Genomic DNA, 18,573 nt, shown 5'->3' with positions numbered 1-18,573 from the left:
ACAAGATGTTACAAACAAGGAATATACCTTTTGCATTTCAGAAAAATGCTTCTCATTTTCAGGTGCTAAGACGTACTGCCCCCAGGCTCTTTTGTCCCTCTTTGCACTTCTTTTGTACCTTTTCCCACATGACTAATAACCAATCTTGACTGCTTTTACAGCCCTTACGCATATGTCTAAGACTGCAGATTATCTCCTTCTCCTAGTTTTACAGAAAATGAGGTTTGCCATCTGCAGAATATTTCGATTCTCCTTGTTTTTGGATAGCTTCCAGAAGGAAAAGTGGAAAATGCTGACTTATGCCATGTTCATCCTGAAAGTTACTACTTTCTTTCTGAATCCTTATCAACCATCTGTTTAATGACCAGTTCTGAAAAAAAAAAAAAAAAAAAAGGAAAGCACAAAGGAGCAATAGCCAGCATCTGCCTGGAATTTTGGACTTTGTCTTTTCTGCTTTTGCAAACCAGGATAACATTATTTTCTTTCAGATATTTATATTTTTACAATTTCTTGGTGTATAATTTTGTGAGTGAATTTAAATCATCTTATTCTTCTATTACTTTTTTTCTGACATACCTTGTCTCATCCTTGTGTCTCATCCTCATGGGTAATATTTTTTCTACCCTTCTTAAAAGGTTAGAAGGAGGCAAGCCATCTACTTCACACTCCTGCCCACAGCTCCTACAGTCCTGTAGTACCTCTGTTAGAGCACCCATTTATTGCTGTAATTTCCTATATGTGAGCTGCCTGAGAAGAGAGACTGAGTCTTATTCTATGCTGTATCCCTGTTTACCTAATATACTTCAGACACCCAGAAATATTGTGGAGTTACTAACTGAGTGAAGTCATCATCAGCTGATACCATCTCTCATTAAGAACTTAGTCGAGCACAATTGAAAGAAGCAGCTAAAATATGGCCATGTAATGCTTTGCAAAGGAAGAAAGGAAGGGAGGAAGTTTTTAATCTTAGTAGGTTAGCACCCTTATGTAGTAAAGAGACCACGGTTTGGCGTCTGCTATGTGCTGGTTCTGTTCAGTCTCTTCTGTATACTGGTTAGTACTGGAGTGATCTTGGTCAGGTTAATGAATCTAACATCCCAGTTTCCTCACCTCATCCATCACCTCTAAAGTAGTATTTATAATCCTTGTCTCGTCAGACTTTTACAAATATTAAAAGAGATAAGATAGTATTTGTGATTAACACACAGTAAGCCCACAGTAAATCTTAATTCCAGTTCCTCTTCCTTTATTCTCATCCTTATTTTTAATATCTCTCTTCAGATATTTTGGGTTTGAAATCCTTGTTTTCCTTGGTATTTTCTAAAAGCCTCTGCACTTCATGAATGTCAGTGTTTTCATTCTTTTTCAGTAAGGTGCTGTCCCTTTGTACTGCTTTGGATAGAATCTCCCCCTCCCTTATTGTCAAATATTCTTTTAAACTCTGAACTCCTAGGAGAGTTCCCTATGCAACCTCACAGGTATGACAATAACTGCCCTTTTCTTCCCCATCAGGTCCATTTATGATTGTACTATTAACATTTTATTTTTGACACTCTCCCATCATTCTGGAGCTGTCATTCATTTTATTGCTCCAGCAATAAAATGGAACCTAGTGTTTTCATTAACTTTATGAAATTTATATCCTGAAAGTTCGTAGAAATGGTCTTTAAAGTTTTTTGATCATCTGCACCTATGAATAAAAACACTTTATGTATGTCTTCCCCAAGTATACCAATATTTATCTTTTTTTGTTTTTGTTTTTGTTGTTGTTTTTGTTGTTGTTGTTGTTGTTGAGACGGAGTCTCCCTCTGTCACCCAGGCTGGAGTGTGGTGGTGCGATCTCGGCTCACTGCAAGCTCCGCCTGCCGGGTTCACGCTATTCTCCTGCCTCAGCCTCCCAAGTAGCTGGGACTACAGGTGCCCACCACCACGCCTGGCTACTTTTTTAATATTCTTTTAACGGAGATGGGGTTTCACCATGTTAGCCAGGATGGTTTTGATCTCCTGACTTCGTGATCCGCCTGCCTTGGCCTCCTAAAGTGCTGTGATTACAGGCTTGAGCCACCGCGCCTAGCCCAATACTTTTTTAATTATGTGCATGTACTACAGTAATAATAGAAAGCCCAGAACTAAATAGTTTCTCTCTAACTACACACACACACACACACACACACACACGTGTATACAGACATGCTATATATACCTATCCACATATATATATACACACATGCATAGACAGATCTATGTGTACATATGCATATATAGAAACTCATATATTATATATTTTGTAAGACATACAAAAATAGAAATCAAAGGATGCATTGAAAAATAAATATAGGCTGATTGTTGGATCTAGCTCAGCCACTTGTAGAGAAATATTTTAAAACATTATTTAAAATTTTTGGATCCCTGTGAAGGCCTGCTATACCCAGATTTGCCAAGGGATTTGGTTTGGAGAGTTTGATGAGCTTTATAGTTTATAAACCTAGAAGAAATGCTGATCAAAGAATTAAAGCATAGGAAGCATCACTGCAATCATTGCTATTTCTAATGGTCACTGTTAAACTGCTTTACCTTGGACATCACATAAAACAAAACCTCTCCATATGTGGTCATCTGCATCAGAAGGAATTATGGAAGAAACTGTTGTGCATTACTCAGCACAGTGAAGTAATAGAATGTGCTAGTGCAGCTTTAGATGACATTTTTTTGTTCTACAATGTTACTCATATTCTTCTAGCTCTGACCCATGTGCCTATCACATGGCTGGTATTTAACTCACTAATGTTGCACATATTAGTTAAAATATGATTAGAGTCTTATTGAATCTAACCATAATGATAATAGATTCTTTCAGCTATTATATTTTCTTCTATTTTTTTCCGTGTACTTACAGATGTAAATGTTTAACAAAATGATGCTTAAGTATTGCTTCATATATTCCTTCTTTTATTTGACATAAGCAAGTGTCTATCCTATATCATAATTCTTGAAAATGTAGTTTTCAATGGCATTATATGAATATATAGCACTATTTAATAATTTCCCACTGTTGAATATTCATAGTTTTATAATGTATTATTACTTATAATAATAAACACTGAATTTTTGACAGAAAGACTGTAAAGTTTCAGCAGGGCCACATTTCCTTTGAAAGCTGAAAGGAAGAGCCCTTTGCTTTTTAGCTTCTTGCGGTACCTTGCAGTCCCTGGGATTCCTTGGAGCTGCATGGCTCCAGTCTCTGCTTCTGTCTTCACATGGCTGTCTTTCCTGCATGTATCTCTGTGTCCTCTCTTCTTCTTATGTGGACAGCCATGGAATTTAGAATCTCCTCAAGTTCAGTATGGCCTCTTGTGAACTTGGTTACAGGTGCAAAACCCTATTTCCAAACAAGGTAGCATTCATAGCTACTGGTAGTTAGGCCTTGCGCATATGTTTTGGAAGGACACAATCAATCCATCATAACTAATAAAAAAAATTTTAAATAATAGTTCAGCATTTTCTTCCACACTCCAATGTGTCATCCCGCATTGTCTCTGGGGGAAAACTCAACCCCTTTGAAGAACACTGGTCTAGAGTCCATGCCTGCAGAGGCTTTCATTTCTTTATGTGTCAGTGAATCCTCGGTGACTTGGATAATTTTTTCCCAAGCTTCCTGCCACGTATTTCTCCATCCCATTATTCTTTGGTGGTCAGAACTAAGCCTATCCCACTATTTCATCTTCTGTTTTTTGTAAGAGGAAATTATCATGAATTACCATACTCTCTGGAAAGACATGTTCTGCATATGTTGTTCCCAAGTTTCCAATTTATTCTTGGATATTGCAAAAGAAATGCTGGTATACAAAGCGATGGTTTTGTATTCAATCCTTGAACTAAGATATGTTCCCACTTAACCCACCTGCTCTGTCTCTATACAGTTTAAAATAACTAAGTGTGGCAGGGAACTAGGGTTTTAAAAAATGCACATTGCCAAATAACTGGTTCAAAAGAACTAATAGTTATTAAAAGTTCTGTAGACACAGTTTTAGATTATTAATTATTGGTTGCTTTAGAAACATTCCATAAACATTACACTTTAATTGATACCTAAATACCTTCTGGGTATCTTGGCATTAGCATGGCACTGCTATTAAAGTGTATTATTTTCCTGAAATTTTAAATGAGGACACATTCTCCTTGGTCAGGTGAATCACTATCAAATCAGTGAACCTGACTATTCTTTCACTGCACCCCCCAATCTTCCCCTCCACACACTAAAGGGCTTTAACCACAAATCTCAGCTTTTCACTGCCCAGACTGACCCCAAACTGCTCCCTCTTTTTCCTTCCATCAGAGAAGATAGGATTTTGATAGTGTGCAAAGAGGAGTGGGTTGTAAAAAGTGAGTGTGAAGTAGCTACATTATCATACATCCTGTTCTGAACAAAAAGCCTTGCCGAAGACCCCATAACAAAAATCTATTGATTGTTCATCCCAACCACAACAAGAACCATGCAGTTCTTGTGACTAACCTGGTTCATATGTGCGTCCATAAATACACACATCCACTCATATGTCAGAGTACTCAATTCCTACTTGGAGTTCTACTTTAATTACTTCAGACATTATTAAGATGTCTTTCATTTGGCAAAAAGCGTAGGTATGTCTCTCCCTGACTTATTTACCAGGCTGATATCTCAGTCTTTCTATGATTCCAGCAAGGTTTGAACCTCTTCTAAGGAGCTCATTGTCACAATATCCGGTTCCCCTTGAAGCTACCTTCAGGTATCACAAATGTAGTGAAGTGTTGGATGTAGTTATCATGGAAGAAAAATTTTAAAACAATGTTCTGAGCCAATTAGCTGAGTTAAAAAAGGATCAAAGGATATAGTCTTGATTTTTAAACAGGTTGTAGCTATGTTTTCCTTCTAGTTTGCCTGGTCCCAATAAAATCCAGAACTTGGATTACTGGTTTTACTTGGCAATGACAGTGTGGAAGTGGGGATAGAGGACTTTATATCACTCATTAATTTCTGAAATTTAACGAAGATGCTTAATAAAGGATATTAAAAATCCATAATATTTTAACTCCAAATATTTAAATATTAAGGATTTGGAAGGTGTGATAACATTAGCACTTTCACATTGGGCATGGTGACTCACACCTGTAGTCCCAATGTTTTGGGGAACCTAGGCAAGAAGATTGGTCGAGGCCAGGAGTTCAAAACCAGCCTGGGCAACATGGGTAGCTATTGGGCAGGTGAGGTGGGAAGATCATGTGATCCCAGGAGTTTGAGACTGCAGTGAGCTGTGATCATGCCACTGCACTCCAGCCTGAGCAAGAGTGACAGCTGTCTCTTAAAAAAAATAGCACTTACATGTTTTGTAGGTGAGGAAGTAATTTGGTACACTTTCTGGAAGATATTTTAGCGATAGTTTTGGGAATTTTAAATACATTGATATGCTTTAGCCTGGTGAGTCAACCTCTAATTTATTCCAGTAAATAATTGTAGGTAGGACATAAAGATATATTACAAGAATGTCCTTTACCACATTTCTGTAAAGAATTCAGTGTTTGTTATTATAAGTAATAATATATTATAAAAATATAAATATTCAGCAATGGGAAATTATTAAATAGAGCTATAGATTCATATAATTCATATGAATTATGTAATTTCATATAATTGGAAAAATACATTTTCAAGAATATATAGGATAAACACTTGCTCTATGTCAAATAAAAGACAGGAATATATAAAGCCAGTACTTAGGCATCATTTTATTAAACATTTACATCTTAAGTATATACAGAGGGAAAAATAGAAGGAAAATATACTAGCTGAAGGAATCTATTATTATGGATTATTTTGTTTTCCTTATATTTTCTCTATTTTCAATTTTCTACAGTGAATACGTGACATTTTATAATCAGCAGAAATATATATATTATTAAGAATGACTAATAAAATCCTACAAACATAACTCCTTCAGATTAGTCACCAAGAATGTTATTTATTCTTAACAGCCAATTCCTCTCACTATAATTGCATGAGCCTTCATCTGAGGCCTCTTAAAATCAATCACATCTGTTTGCTGTTAGGCTGTTTTACATCAGTTTGAAATTTTAGCTCACCCAGTCCTTCCATGATTGAGATTGTTTTGGAACTTCAATGATGACATATAAAGCATCTCTGTTACTTAAAGCCATTTTCTGTCATTGATGTTGATAAAGCTTCTCTACTCCACCCCTTCCCAAAAATGTGCTTTGATCAACCATTACCTTTGTAATTTTTAGATCAAGAAATTATAGCTATCAAATTCTTCTAATGAATAAACAAGACTTTGAATTGCCTCTACAAATATTAATGGCTTCCAAATAAATGCACATGTACATACATAAGATGCCAAACACCTACTCTCAAAACCCTTATGAAGTAGGCATATATGAAAGATGCCTTATATGTACATGAGTAGCTAACCAGTCTTGTGACATGTGTTTTTCTCTGTAATGCAGACAGAGCTATGACATTCAGATCGTGGCACTGGCAAACCAAACAGGCTTCAGATCTGAGAACATCCTCAACTTAAATAATACTTTTTTTTTTTTTTGAGGCGGAGTCTGGCTCTGTCGCCCGGACTGGAGTGCAGTGGCCGGATCTCAGCTCACTGCAAGCTCCGCCTCCTGGGTTTACGCCATTCTCCTGCCTCAGCCTCCCGAGTAGCTGGGACTACAGGTGCCCACCACCTCGCCCGGCTAGTTTTGTATTTTAGTAGAGACGGGGTTTCATCGTGTTAGCCAGGATGGTCTCGATCTCCTGACCTCGTGATCCGCCCGTCTCGGCCTCCCAAAGTGCTGGGATTACAGGCTTGAGCCACCGTGCCCGGCCAGAATACTTTCTTTAGGTAAGAAATCTTCCCATGCATTTTACACCTATGTTTATAAAAATCTTAATCACTCCATGACCAGGTAAAGAGGAACAGAATAACTCTATCTTTCCTAAGAGGAAAAGAAAGTATATACTAGTTCTCTTCCTCTCTGGGGAGACTTGGCGCCTGTATGCAGTCGAATGTTTCATGATCCCTTAAACAGAATTCAATACATAACAATCTGATACTGAAACAAAGTCACTAGAGAGTCCTACAAAGTGAGCTATAATGTCCTCCAGTTCCAAGTGAGCTCAGTCCTCCAGCTGAGCTATAATGAGCTGTGTGACCTCAGGCAAAGCAAGTTTCTTTCCCTGGCATTTGGTTTTCTCATCTGTAAAATGTGGGATTCAAAGATAGTCTGACTTTCATTCACTTTATGTAGCAGTTATTTCAATACGCCTAAAACATGAATTCGTTTAAGTTATATTTTTTTTGAGACTCATTGGATGTGTAGCTCACATAAGTCAGGACATTCTCTCTTTAAGAGCTATGCAGATTTCATCTGATACAAGGAACTTGCCACAGTGAGATGAATACAACAAATGTTTCCAGAAAAAAAACTCCCCATCCTTAGACACCTGTTCAAATATGAGCCAATTAAAAATCCACACATGAAATCAACCACACAAATAAAACCACTGGACACTGTTTACTCTTGACTTCCTTATTAAAAGAGACTTTTCCTCATAATGTCTCCCAAAGGCTATTAGTCAAAGAATCATATCTCTGTAGTATTGAAAAACTTGAAGCAAAGAGGAAATTCAGGAAACCAAACCAATAATTCTTTAGCAGAGATAAGAAAACGAGAGATTTTGACCTTGAAGCAGGAGAGGAAAAAGAAAAAGGGCAAAGCTACAATGTAATATGTTGTATACCAGTTGTCACATACAGTGTGAATCTTTGAAACTCATTGCCCATTAGAGATACAGATCATGTCTTTAATTCTGAAGGAAGGGAGATGTCCTTGCTTTCATCCGTCCTTAACACAATCATGCCATGTAAAGCAAAGGGCACAGGTTTGGGCCTCAGAGAGAACAAGCTGACTACTCACTAACATGCAGACCAATTTGAGGCAAATTATGTAACCTATGTAGGCCTCAGTGTTTTTATCTGTATAATGAGATAAAAGGCATATACCTCACTAGGATTGCAAGAATTTACGTAAAATGCTCAAGTACCTAACAGTTCACAGAATTAGTGCTCAATAAATGCTAATTTTCTTTCTTCCTCCCTTTTCTTCCTGTTCTCTGCTTTCCAGCTCTCTCAATATGGTAAATAGATGACGATTTATAGTTTATTCCAAGCAGAATCATTTGGGATTTGAAAAAGAATGTGACTACTTAGAAGGTTTTAGAAAACTCGCCTTTTGAATACAAGAACCATGTAAACTATTAACTCTTGAGTCCCACCTCTGCTTTATCTTGCAAGAACAAGGCTTTTACCAAAAAACCACCCAGAGAGATCTTGGCCAGGGCCAACACCTCCCTTGTGTGAAGGCACAAACAGTGACCATAAGGTCGTAGTGAGAGATTGTAAGGTCTGAGGATAATTCAAGATGGCCACAGCTCAATCAAAACAGACTGGCTGTTGAATGAAGGGCACATGACTTTCCTTTTCCCTTGCCTCTTACTCAGCAGCTGACAGACAGAAGCAGAGGAAGGTGCTTAATTCCCTGAGAATTCCAGATCTTGACTATATTTCTTCACCATCCCTTTCCTGATGTCTAGACCTCAGCATCTTCAGTGGAGATGGGGACTAAATGACAGAATTTTAGATAAGTGCTTAGCATACAATAGGTGCTCAGTTAAGTGTTCAACAATGGTAATGCCCTTCTCCAGACCACTCCCACCGCTAGTTCAATGCCAGTTTGCTATTACAGCATCTGAGAGGAAGCATGTGTGTGTGTTGGGAAGAACTGAAATAAATGGTGTTACCCAGAGAAATTGTTGGTAATTTAGCACCAAAATAACTTTTTCTCCATTTGTTTTTTGTTCTACCATTTTTAAGGCACTATAAACACTACCGATATGCAAGAGCATACCATCTGGGCATCATTTACATACTAGAAACATCTCAAGATCAGCAAATTTATTACTAAAGGCACAAACGTCCACCATTGCATATAATGTGAAAGTTTCTATTTTTCCTTGGTGGGGTGGAAACTTTTATTTTGAAAATTAATTATTTTAAAGTAATTTGAAAATAAAAGAAAAGCTAACAGTTGTTCCTTAAACTGAGCAAGAGGACAAAAACACTTCATCAGAGAGGACAAGCTCTCAGGTAACCTGGCAGATTTTACAAGAACTTTGAGACTAGCGCTTCATCATTCAGGCTCTGCACAAGATCTGGCTGGGCCATTCACTATGTCAGTCAGCAGAAATGCAGCAGATTGGGACAGATTCAATCTCTGCCTCCAGGAAACTCATATTGTAGTGGGTGGGAAGTAGGTATCAAATAGCTTGATGCGTAATTAATTATCATAATTGCAATAAGTGATATGAAGGAGAAGGAAAGGGTGCTAAGGGAGCATTTATTGGGAGACCTAGAGCAGAGTTTCAGAGTTAATCTGTAAAACAACCACCCCCAGTGACCCAAATCCAGAAACAGCTGGTGGTCCTTTAGAATACAAGAAGAAACCTGTGGTACATTGTTACGGAGTGACCCATTTGAAGGGAAGGTGGGGCTCAAAGTTTCCTATTGAAACTTGAAAACTTCATCAGGCTTGGCCTCTTCTGCAAAGCTTTTCCCAAGGCTGAGTTAGATGCCTCTCCCACATCACTCAAAGACCCTTGCACAAACATCACTTTTATGGCATCTGGATGAGGTTGGTCTCAGTTACTATTTAACTTGTCTGGGACCCCTAATACTTTGAGACAAGACCTTGTCATTGCCCTTTGTAACACAGTGTTACACAAAGCTGCTGGATAAATGTCTGATGAATGAGTGAATGAATGTGGCCCCAAAGAGCTCCTCATGGGTCCCCAAAGAAGTAAGCTTATGATCACAATATCATGGCCAAAAGAGCATTTAATCTTCCAGCCTAGCACCACAGCAAACCTCTATTATTACATTAATAGCTCTCACAAAATAATTTGATCCTTCCTTTTCCAAAATATTAAGTTCCCTTAATTTCCTCAACTTAAGTATTTCTTAACTTCCCTTCTTTCTTTCAACCAATTTATTAAACAATTATAGTGTGTCAGGTACTGTTCTTGGTGCTGAAGAGAATGAGATAGGAACAAACTCCCTGGTCCCATGGTTCTAGAGAGTCTCATGGTTTGATGTCTCCCAATAGAATTTTTTTTAAAAGTAGGTTGGGCAAGGTGGCTGATGTCTGTAATCCTAGCATTTTGGGATGCCAAGGTGGGAGAATCGCTTGATTTCAGGAGTTTGAGACCAGCCTGGGCAACATGGCAAGACCCCATCTCTACCAAAACAAAAAACAAACAAACAACCCAGCCAGGCATGGTGGTGCACACTTGTAGTCCTAGCTACTCAGGAGGCTGAGGTAGGAAAATCACTTAAGCCTAGGAGATTGAGGCTGCAGTGAGCCCTGATCATACCACTGCACTCCAGCCTGGGTGGCAGAGCAAGTCCCTATCTCAAAAAGGAATTAAAAAAGCTAAGCACATGGGATAATTTCAGATGGTGATAAGTTTTCTGAAAAGGATTAAGGGTAATATCTACCTGATTTCATTACTTACTATAAAACTACAGTAATTGAGGCTGTGCAGTACTCACGAAAGGGTAGATGTATAGGTCAGTAGGATGGATTAGATCAAAAACAGACCCTAACATATATGGTCAATTGGTTTTTGGGAGTTACAGATAATTCAATGGAGAAGAGTTAGTCTTTCAAAACTGTTGGAATCATTGGATATCAGTATGTGATTTTAAAAAATAAACTTTAATCCATATCTCATAGCATCTACAAAAATTAAAATAAATCATAAGTTAAAATATAAAACCTAAAAGCATAAAATTTCTAGGAAAAAAACAAAGAAAATCTTTGTGGCCTCAAGTTAGACAAAAATTTCTTACATATGATCTCAAAACCTCAGAGAAAAATGATAATACTTCAAAATTAAGAACTCATAACCTTGGAAAGACACACTAAGAAAATGAAAAGACAAGTCACACACTGGGTGCAACTATTTGGAAATCACAAACCTGAAAAAAAATCTAGAATATTAAAAGAACTTGTGATATAATTCTGCCTGAAGGCCCAGTAATAAGAAAACTCAATTTAAAAAGTAATGATAAAGGCAAAAGATTTGAACAACTACTTTACCAGAAAAAAAAAAGTTCCATATAATAGCAAATAAGAACATGAAAAGATGTTTGGCATCATTAGTCATTAGGGAAATTTAAATTAAAACCATGATGAGATACCACTACACAACTATTAGGTGGCTAAAATATAAGAATCCGACAATACTAAGTGCTGACAAACATGTAGAACTACTGGAATTCTCATTTATTGCTGGTGGGAATACAATATGGCACTATCACTTAGGAAAACCATTTCACAGCTTGTGATATAGTTAAGCATTCACTTACCATGTGACCTGGCAATCTCACTCCTTGATATTTACCTTAGTGAAATGAAAACTTGCATTAACAGTGAAAACTATATTTGAATGTTTATTGCAGCTTTATTTGTAATCACCAAACCTGGAAACAACTAAAATGTCTCTTAAATAGAGAATAAACAAACAAACTGTAGTTCATTCATACAATGGAATAATAATAATAATAAAGAATGGAGTACTGATATGTCTAACAATATCACTACATTATACTCAGTGAAAGAAGCCAGATTCAAAAGGCTACATACTATTAGATTCTATTTATATGCCACTGTGGAAAAAGCAGCATTATATATAAGAAAACAGATCAGAGCTACATGGCAAAACCCCATCTCTACAAAAAATATAAAAATTAGCCGGGCTTGGTGGTCTGCAACTGTAGTCCCAACTACTCGAGGTACTGAGGCTGGAGGATCACTTGAGCCTGGGAGATGGAGGTTGCAATGAGCAGAGATTGTGCCACTGCACTGCAGCCTGAGTGACAGAGCAAGAGCCTGTCTCAAAAACAGACAAAAATAGAACAGAGGTGGGGTTCTTGGAAGGGTTGGCTCTAAAGAGGTATGGGAAAATTTTAGGGGTGAGCGATGGAGCTTTTCCATATCGTGATTGTAGAGGTGGCAACACATAGCTATATGCTTTGTCAAAACCCAAAGAACTATACATTAAAAAGGGTGAATTTTACTGTGTGTAAATTTTTTAAATTACATAAAACTTATTTAAAAATGGTTACATAAAGGAATTATAGGAAAGTTAAAAAGGAATAAGCTAGAAAGTGTCAAGGCCAGGATTGATGGATTGGAGGATTGGTGGAGGAGGTCTGTTCCAAGAGGTGGCACCTGATAGAGGCCTAAATGTCAAAAAAGGAGCCAGCATAGGCAGATGCACAAGCAGAGCCTTACCAGAAGATAGAAGTAAGGGCAAAGGCCCCAGGCAAGATAAGGCTATTGAGTAGCAGAAAAATAAATCAGTGCTTAGGCTTTGCTATAAATCTACAGAGAAGAAAAAAAGTTCTTTTGATGAACAGAAATCTGGATCATCGTCTTGGATCTGAATTCAGGCTGTGCATAATCAAACATACTAAATATAGTGGGTAAATATAGATTTAGGGCTGCCCCTAAAAACTCCAGGGAAAGGCATGGGAGTGAGAATAGGAAAGGGGAAAGGGGAAAGGAGGAGAAGGAGAGAACATGAAAACAAAACTTGCTTGCTTATAGCTTTGGGTCTGGCTAGAACTTAACCACTTCAGTGTCATAGAATCACTTTCTTTGTTTTAGGTTTGCCTAGAAGACAGTAACAAGCCAAGCAATAAGTAAAATGAAGGCCTGGGAAGTTTATCAGCATCCCAGTTCATACTTCATGATCTATGCATTCTAAACTTTACAAGGGTGTTTCAGTTTATTTAATTTTTTTTCTAACTCTAAAATTTGCATACTAACTTTACTGAAGAGTCGATTTCTTGGTGCTTCTTAGACTAGCTCTTTATAATTTTCTTCATGTGCCTGAAGATTAAATTTCTTTTAATTGTGGGTTTCTCTTTATTACTATTATAGCAAAACAAACAGCATTACTTTAATTTTAGAAGTATTTTTTAAAAATTTAGCCTGTGGACCGTGGGCAGCCAGGGTTGGTGAAGGATCCCAAGATGGTTGGGTGAAAACTTGCTCTAAAAACCACTGACTGGGTAGCTTTTGCAGAGATCATACCCCAGAACCAAAAGGCCATTGCTAATTCCCTGAAATCCTGGAATGAGACCCTCACTTCCAGGTTGGCTACTTTACCTGAGAATCCACCAGCTATCGACCGGGCTTACTACAAGGACCAGGTAGCCAAGGCAGGCTTGGTGAATGACTTTGAGAAGAAGTTTAATGCCCTGAAGGCTCCTGTGCCAGAGGATAAATATACCACCCAGGTGTATGCTGAAGAAAAAGAAGATGTGAAATCTTATGCTGAGTGGGTGTCTCTCTCAAAGGCCACAATTGTAGAATATGAGAAACAGAAGGAGAAGAAGAACTTAATTCCATTTGATCAGATGACCATTGAGGACTTGAACAAAGCTTTCCCAGAAACCAAATTAGACAAGAAAAAGTATCCCTAATGACCTCACCAACCAATCAAGAATTTTTAAAATTGAGTCCAGGAGGAAGATCTGGCCCTTATATTACACATTCTGGACATTGAAAATAAAAATACAGTTAAAAAAAGAAATTTAACAAAACCCTACCTCATGTTTATACGTATGCAATATATATGACTGAGATAAGAGCATGTTAGGAGTGATCCTCTATTTGCAATTTCAATCTATTTTTGCAAACATTTTCAACAAATCAGCAGCGACTTTCTAGCTCAGCAATGTGTTAAGAAATTTTTGCCTTATTCATGTTGTTGAATATAGTATGATGTCAGGAATGTTCTTCACTGGCAGCAATAGTTGATGAGTCTGTATGTAGTTAAGAGAATAAAGATGGTGCCTTTGTCAGTTTCTTTGAGGTTTACAATAAAAATGTACAGTGTGAGACGGCAGTGAGGCCTCTCCTTTTCTTTAAGACATTTGTTATATGTCACATGTCAATGATCATGAAAGATGATCTCTCTAAAGAGCAGGTTTTCCCCTGGCCCAAACAACTCTTACAAAAGTGGATGTCACATCAGCACACCAGTCTAATGAAGCCCACCAGGCAACCTGCTCATTCTGTAGGGAGAACTGGAATAAATAGCAGCTACATATTCTCATCAGTCAGGCAGTCATCCAGAGCTTAAAACTTTCCACTCTGGTGCTTTTGCTCATTCTGACCACTCAGTCTGAAATAGTCTTCCCCTTCTATCCACATGAACAATCTTACATCACTACAAGACTCACTTCTAATACACCCTCCCCAGTATGCCTTGCTGACTCCTTCCACACTCACTAAAGATACGTTTCCCACCTTTGACATATCCTCCAGTCCCTCCCCTTATCTAGTCCTATCTTACAGCATTTTATCATGCACACATCTTTCTCTTCTATCAGACTTAAGTTCTTTACCGGTTGGATCTGGGTCCAATTCATCTTTTTATTACCCGTGTTGCCTAACAATATGCCTCATACATTGAAGGTACTCAATAAATGTACATTGATTAAATAAATAAATTGATCCTAAGAGTAACTAGAATTATAGAATCAGACATGACAATGTTCTAATTGCCTTTCAAGCATGGTAGGCAGAAAATATAAACCCTAGATTGCAGAAATACATACATAATGGCTTCTGCCTCTGCTCCACCCACACTAAGGGCAGACATGCATAACTGTCCTAGCACTCTTTCCTCCTGAGACTGGATGAGGTCTTGCCATCCTTCTCAGCCCCATGTTCTAGGAAGCCATTATCAATATATAAAAGCGGGCATAAGAGATGAAACTTCTGACTTTTAAAGATTCACAAATTGGTATTATTTCCTATCTTTGAACAATCCTGAAGATCTGTGAGGTTTATGAATTTCTAATTTTGCTGAAGGAAAAATTTGGTACAGATATATGCTACAAGGTAGGTGTGGGGAAATAACTGACTTTTTATAGATCACTCAGAGGATGCACCTCCATGCAAGCAACAACTCCCCTCATATTAAAAATTTCTATTCATCATCTTCACCTTAGTTTTGAAAATTTAAGTAAGTGCTTAAGTAAATGTTACTATAAAAATGATGTAATGTAGGGTTGTGTTTATTCCAGTCAAGGAATTTTGTAACTTTACTAATTATTCCAACCTGTAGCTACAGAATTATTAAAGAATGAAAGGAGCTTATTTATTAAAGTGTTCATTTATTGCATTTTATGGGGGAAATTAGGTAACTTTAGTATTTGTAAATTAGAAAGGACCTCAAAGCATGTCCTTCATTGAGATGGTTAATTTTATGTGTCAACTTGACTGCACTAGGGGTGTCCAGAGTAAACTTTATTTCTGGATGTGTCTACAAGGGTATTTCCAGATGATATTAGCATTTGAATCAGTTGAATTTAATAAAGTAAATTGCCCTCCCCAGTGTGGGTGGGAATAATCCAATCTGTTGAGAGCTTGAAAGAACAAAAAGGTAGAGGAAGAAGGAACTTCTTCCTGCCTGCCTGCCTGCTTGAACTGGGACATGGTCTTCTCCTGCCCTTGGCCTGGGATTTATACCATCAGCTCCCTTGGTTCTCAAGCCTTGGGAGTTGAACTTGAATCACACCACTGGCTTTCCTGGTCCTCCAGCTTGCAGACAGTAGGTTGAGGGGCTTCTCAGCCTCCATGATTGTGTGTGCCATTTTCTCATAATCTCTTTATATATATGTGTGTGTGTATGTATATATATAGTTTTGAAAATTTAAGTATATGTAAAAAATATATATCTTTATATATAAAAAATGAATTGGACACAGATGCAACCATATATATATATACACACACACATATATATACACACATATATACACACACACACATACACATACTGTTGGTTCTGTTTCTCTAAAGAATCCTGACTAACACACTTGTGAATATCAAGAGTAGCTTTAGCTTTGGACTTAAGGACACCTTGGAAATCTCAGTCTTTCATGAACCAGTCATAATTAACATAAGGCCAAAACTATGAAGAATTGTAGTAGGAACTGATGATGACTGATGTGAGGAACTATTCTGAGGCAGCTCACATCTTGGGGTATGCCGCTGAGACAAGGATAGGAGGACATGGAAAACACATGGGCTGAGGAACTCCAGGACACACACCAGTAAATTGCTATGGAAGTTAAATTGTGCCTTTGCCAAGAACACAAGACCCTGACTGAAAATACTTTAAACAAAGAAATTTATCATATCGTATTGCAGGAAGTCCAGAGGTACAGTGGGCTCTAGGATTGATGACTCAGTGACTCAGTGACTCTGTGATTTCATCAAGGACCGAGGTTCTTTCCTTTTTTTGCTCTGCATCCAGCCCCCATTATAGGCACAAGGTGACCATGAAAGCTCCAGGGGTCACATCCAGACACCATAACACTCAGAGTCATAAAGAGACTATCACTTTTGCTGATAGTCTCTTAAAATTTCCTCTTAAAATTATGATAATGACATTTAACACTTCTTATGTGCCCGGCACTATTCTAAATGCTTTATAAATATAACTTTTTTTTTTTTTACCATAATTAGTTCATTTAATTTTTGTCAGGACATGAAAATGCAAAGCTTCAATAAAAAGAATCATTATGCAAAGCAAAGCTATGACCCTCTATTAAGCGTTTGGCAAAGAAGTATAATTTGGCCAGACATGGTGGCTCACACCTATAATCCCAACACTTTGGGAGGCTGAGACGGGATGATCTCTTGAGGACCGGATTTCAGAGACAGACCCTATCTCTACAAAAAATTTTAAAAATAGCCAGGTGTAGCGGCGCAAGCCTGTGTTCCCAGCTACTGGGGAGACTGAGGTAGGAGGATCCTTTGAGCCCAGGAGGTAGAGGCTACAGAGAGCCATAATTGTGTCACTGCACCAGCCTGGGTGACAGAGTGAGACCCTGTCTCAAAAAAAGGAAAAGCACTTTTATTATTATTTTATAATTTCAATTTTTATTTTAGATTCAGGGACTAACGTAAGTATATTGCCTGACGCTGAGGTTTGGGGTACAGATCCCATCACTAAGGTAATGAGCGTAATTCCCAATAAGTAGTTTTTCAACCCACAGCCCCCTTCCTCCCTCCCTACTCTAATAGTCCATAGTGTCTATTGTTCCCATCTTTATGTTCATGTGTACTCAATGTTTAGTGTCTACTTATAAGTGAGGACATAAGGTATTTGGTTTTCTGTTCCTGCGTTAATGCTCATAGGATTATGGCCTCCAGCTGCATCCATGTTGCTACAAAGGACATGATTTCATTTTTTATGGCTGGGTAGTATTCCATGGTGTATTTGTACCATATTTTCTTTATCCAGTTTTCTTTTCCCCACAGCCTCACCAGCAGCTGTTGTTTTTTGAATTTTTAATAACAGCCATTCTGACTGGTATGAGACGGTATCCCATTGTGGTTTTGATTTGCATTTCTCTGATGATTAGTGATGTGCATTTTTCATGTTTGTTGAAAATGTGTATGTCATCTTTTGAGAAGTGTCTGCTCAAGTCCTTTGCCCACTTTTTAATGAGTTTGTTTGTTTTTTGTTTATTTGTATAAGTTTCTTATAGATTCTGGATATTAGACCTCTGTCAAATGCATAGCTTGTAAATATTTTCCCCCATTCTGGAGGTTGTCTGATTATAGATAATTTCTTTTGCTGTGCAGAAGACCTTCAATTTAATGAGGTTCTAATTGTCAATTTTTGCTTTTGGTGCAACTGCTTTTGGGACTTAGCAGAATAATTCTTGGCAAGGCCAATTTTGAGAAGGGTATTTCCTAAGTTTTCTTCTAGTATTTTTATAATTTGGTCTTATATTTAAATCTTTAATCCATCTTGAGTTATTTTTTGTATATGGTGAAATGGGGTCCAGTTTCATTCTTCTGCAATGACTACTCAGTTATCCCAGCACTATTTATTGAATAGGGAGTCCTTTCCTCATTGCTTATTATTGTTGATTTTGTCAAAGATCAGATGGTTGTAGGTGTGCAGCTTTATTTCTGGGTTCTATTCTATGTGTTTGTTTTTGTACCAGTACCATGTTGTTTTGGTTACTGCAGCCTTACAGTATAGTTGGAAGTTGGGTAGTGTAATGCCTCTGGCTTTGTTCTTGGCTAGGATTGCTTTAGCTATTCAGGCTCCTTTTTTGATTCCATATGAATTCTATAATAGTTTTTTTCTAATTCTGTGAAAAATTACACTGACAGATTGACAGGAACAGTGCTGAATCTGTACATTGCTTTGGGCAATATGGTCATTTAAACAATAGCGACTCTTCTAATCCACGAGCAAGGAATGTGTTTTCATTTACCTGTGTCATCTCTGATTTTTTTCACCAGTATTTCGTAGTTCTCCTTATAGAGCTCTTTCAACTTCTTGGTATATGACTATTGTAAATTGGATCTTGTTCTTGATTTGACTCTCAGCTTGAACATTATTGATGTATAGAAATTCTACTGATC

General features: G+C 37.6%; 1 protein-coding gene and 1 pseudogene across 1 annotated transcript in view; both read left to right on the top strand.

Annotated features, from left to right (window-relative positions):
* LOC108520965 (histone-arginine methyltransferase CARM1-like) overlaps window positions 1–6,595 on the top strand; it is a 72,682-nt gene extending 66,087 nt beyond the window's left edge. Inside the window, exon 8 of the mRNA XM_017860544.1 lies at window positions 6,499–6,595. Coding sequence (XP_017716033.1) covers window positions 6,499–6,595 — 97 coding nt within the window. The remainder of the gene's footprint in view (window positions 1–6,498) is intronic.
* Window positions 6,596–13,142: 6,547 nt separating this feature from the next.
* LOC108520964 (ATP synthase subunit d, mitochondrial pseudogene) lies at window positions 13,143–13,625 on the top strand (annotated as a pseudogene).
* Window positions 13,626–18,573: the final 4,948 nt, after the last annotated feature.

This window comes from Rhinopithecus bieti, unplaced genomic scaffold, assembly GCF_001698545.2.
Source record: "Rhinopithecus bieti isolate Rb0 unplaced genomic scaffold, ASM169854v2 scaffold_55570, whole genome shotgun sequence".
Classification (NCBI taxonomy): domain Eukaryota; kingdom Metazoa; phylum Chordata; class Mammalia; order Primates; family Cercopithecidae; genus Rhinopithecus; species Rhinopithecus bieti.
Note: the sequence above shows the minus strand (reverse complement) of the source record. Positions and strands in the feature narration are given on the sequence as shown.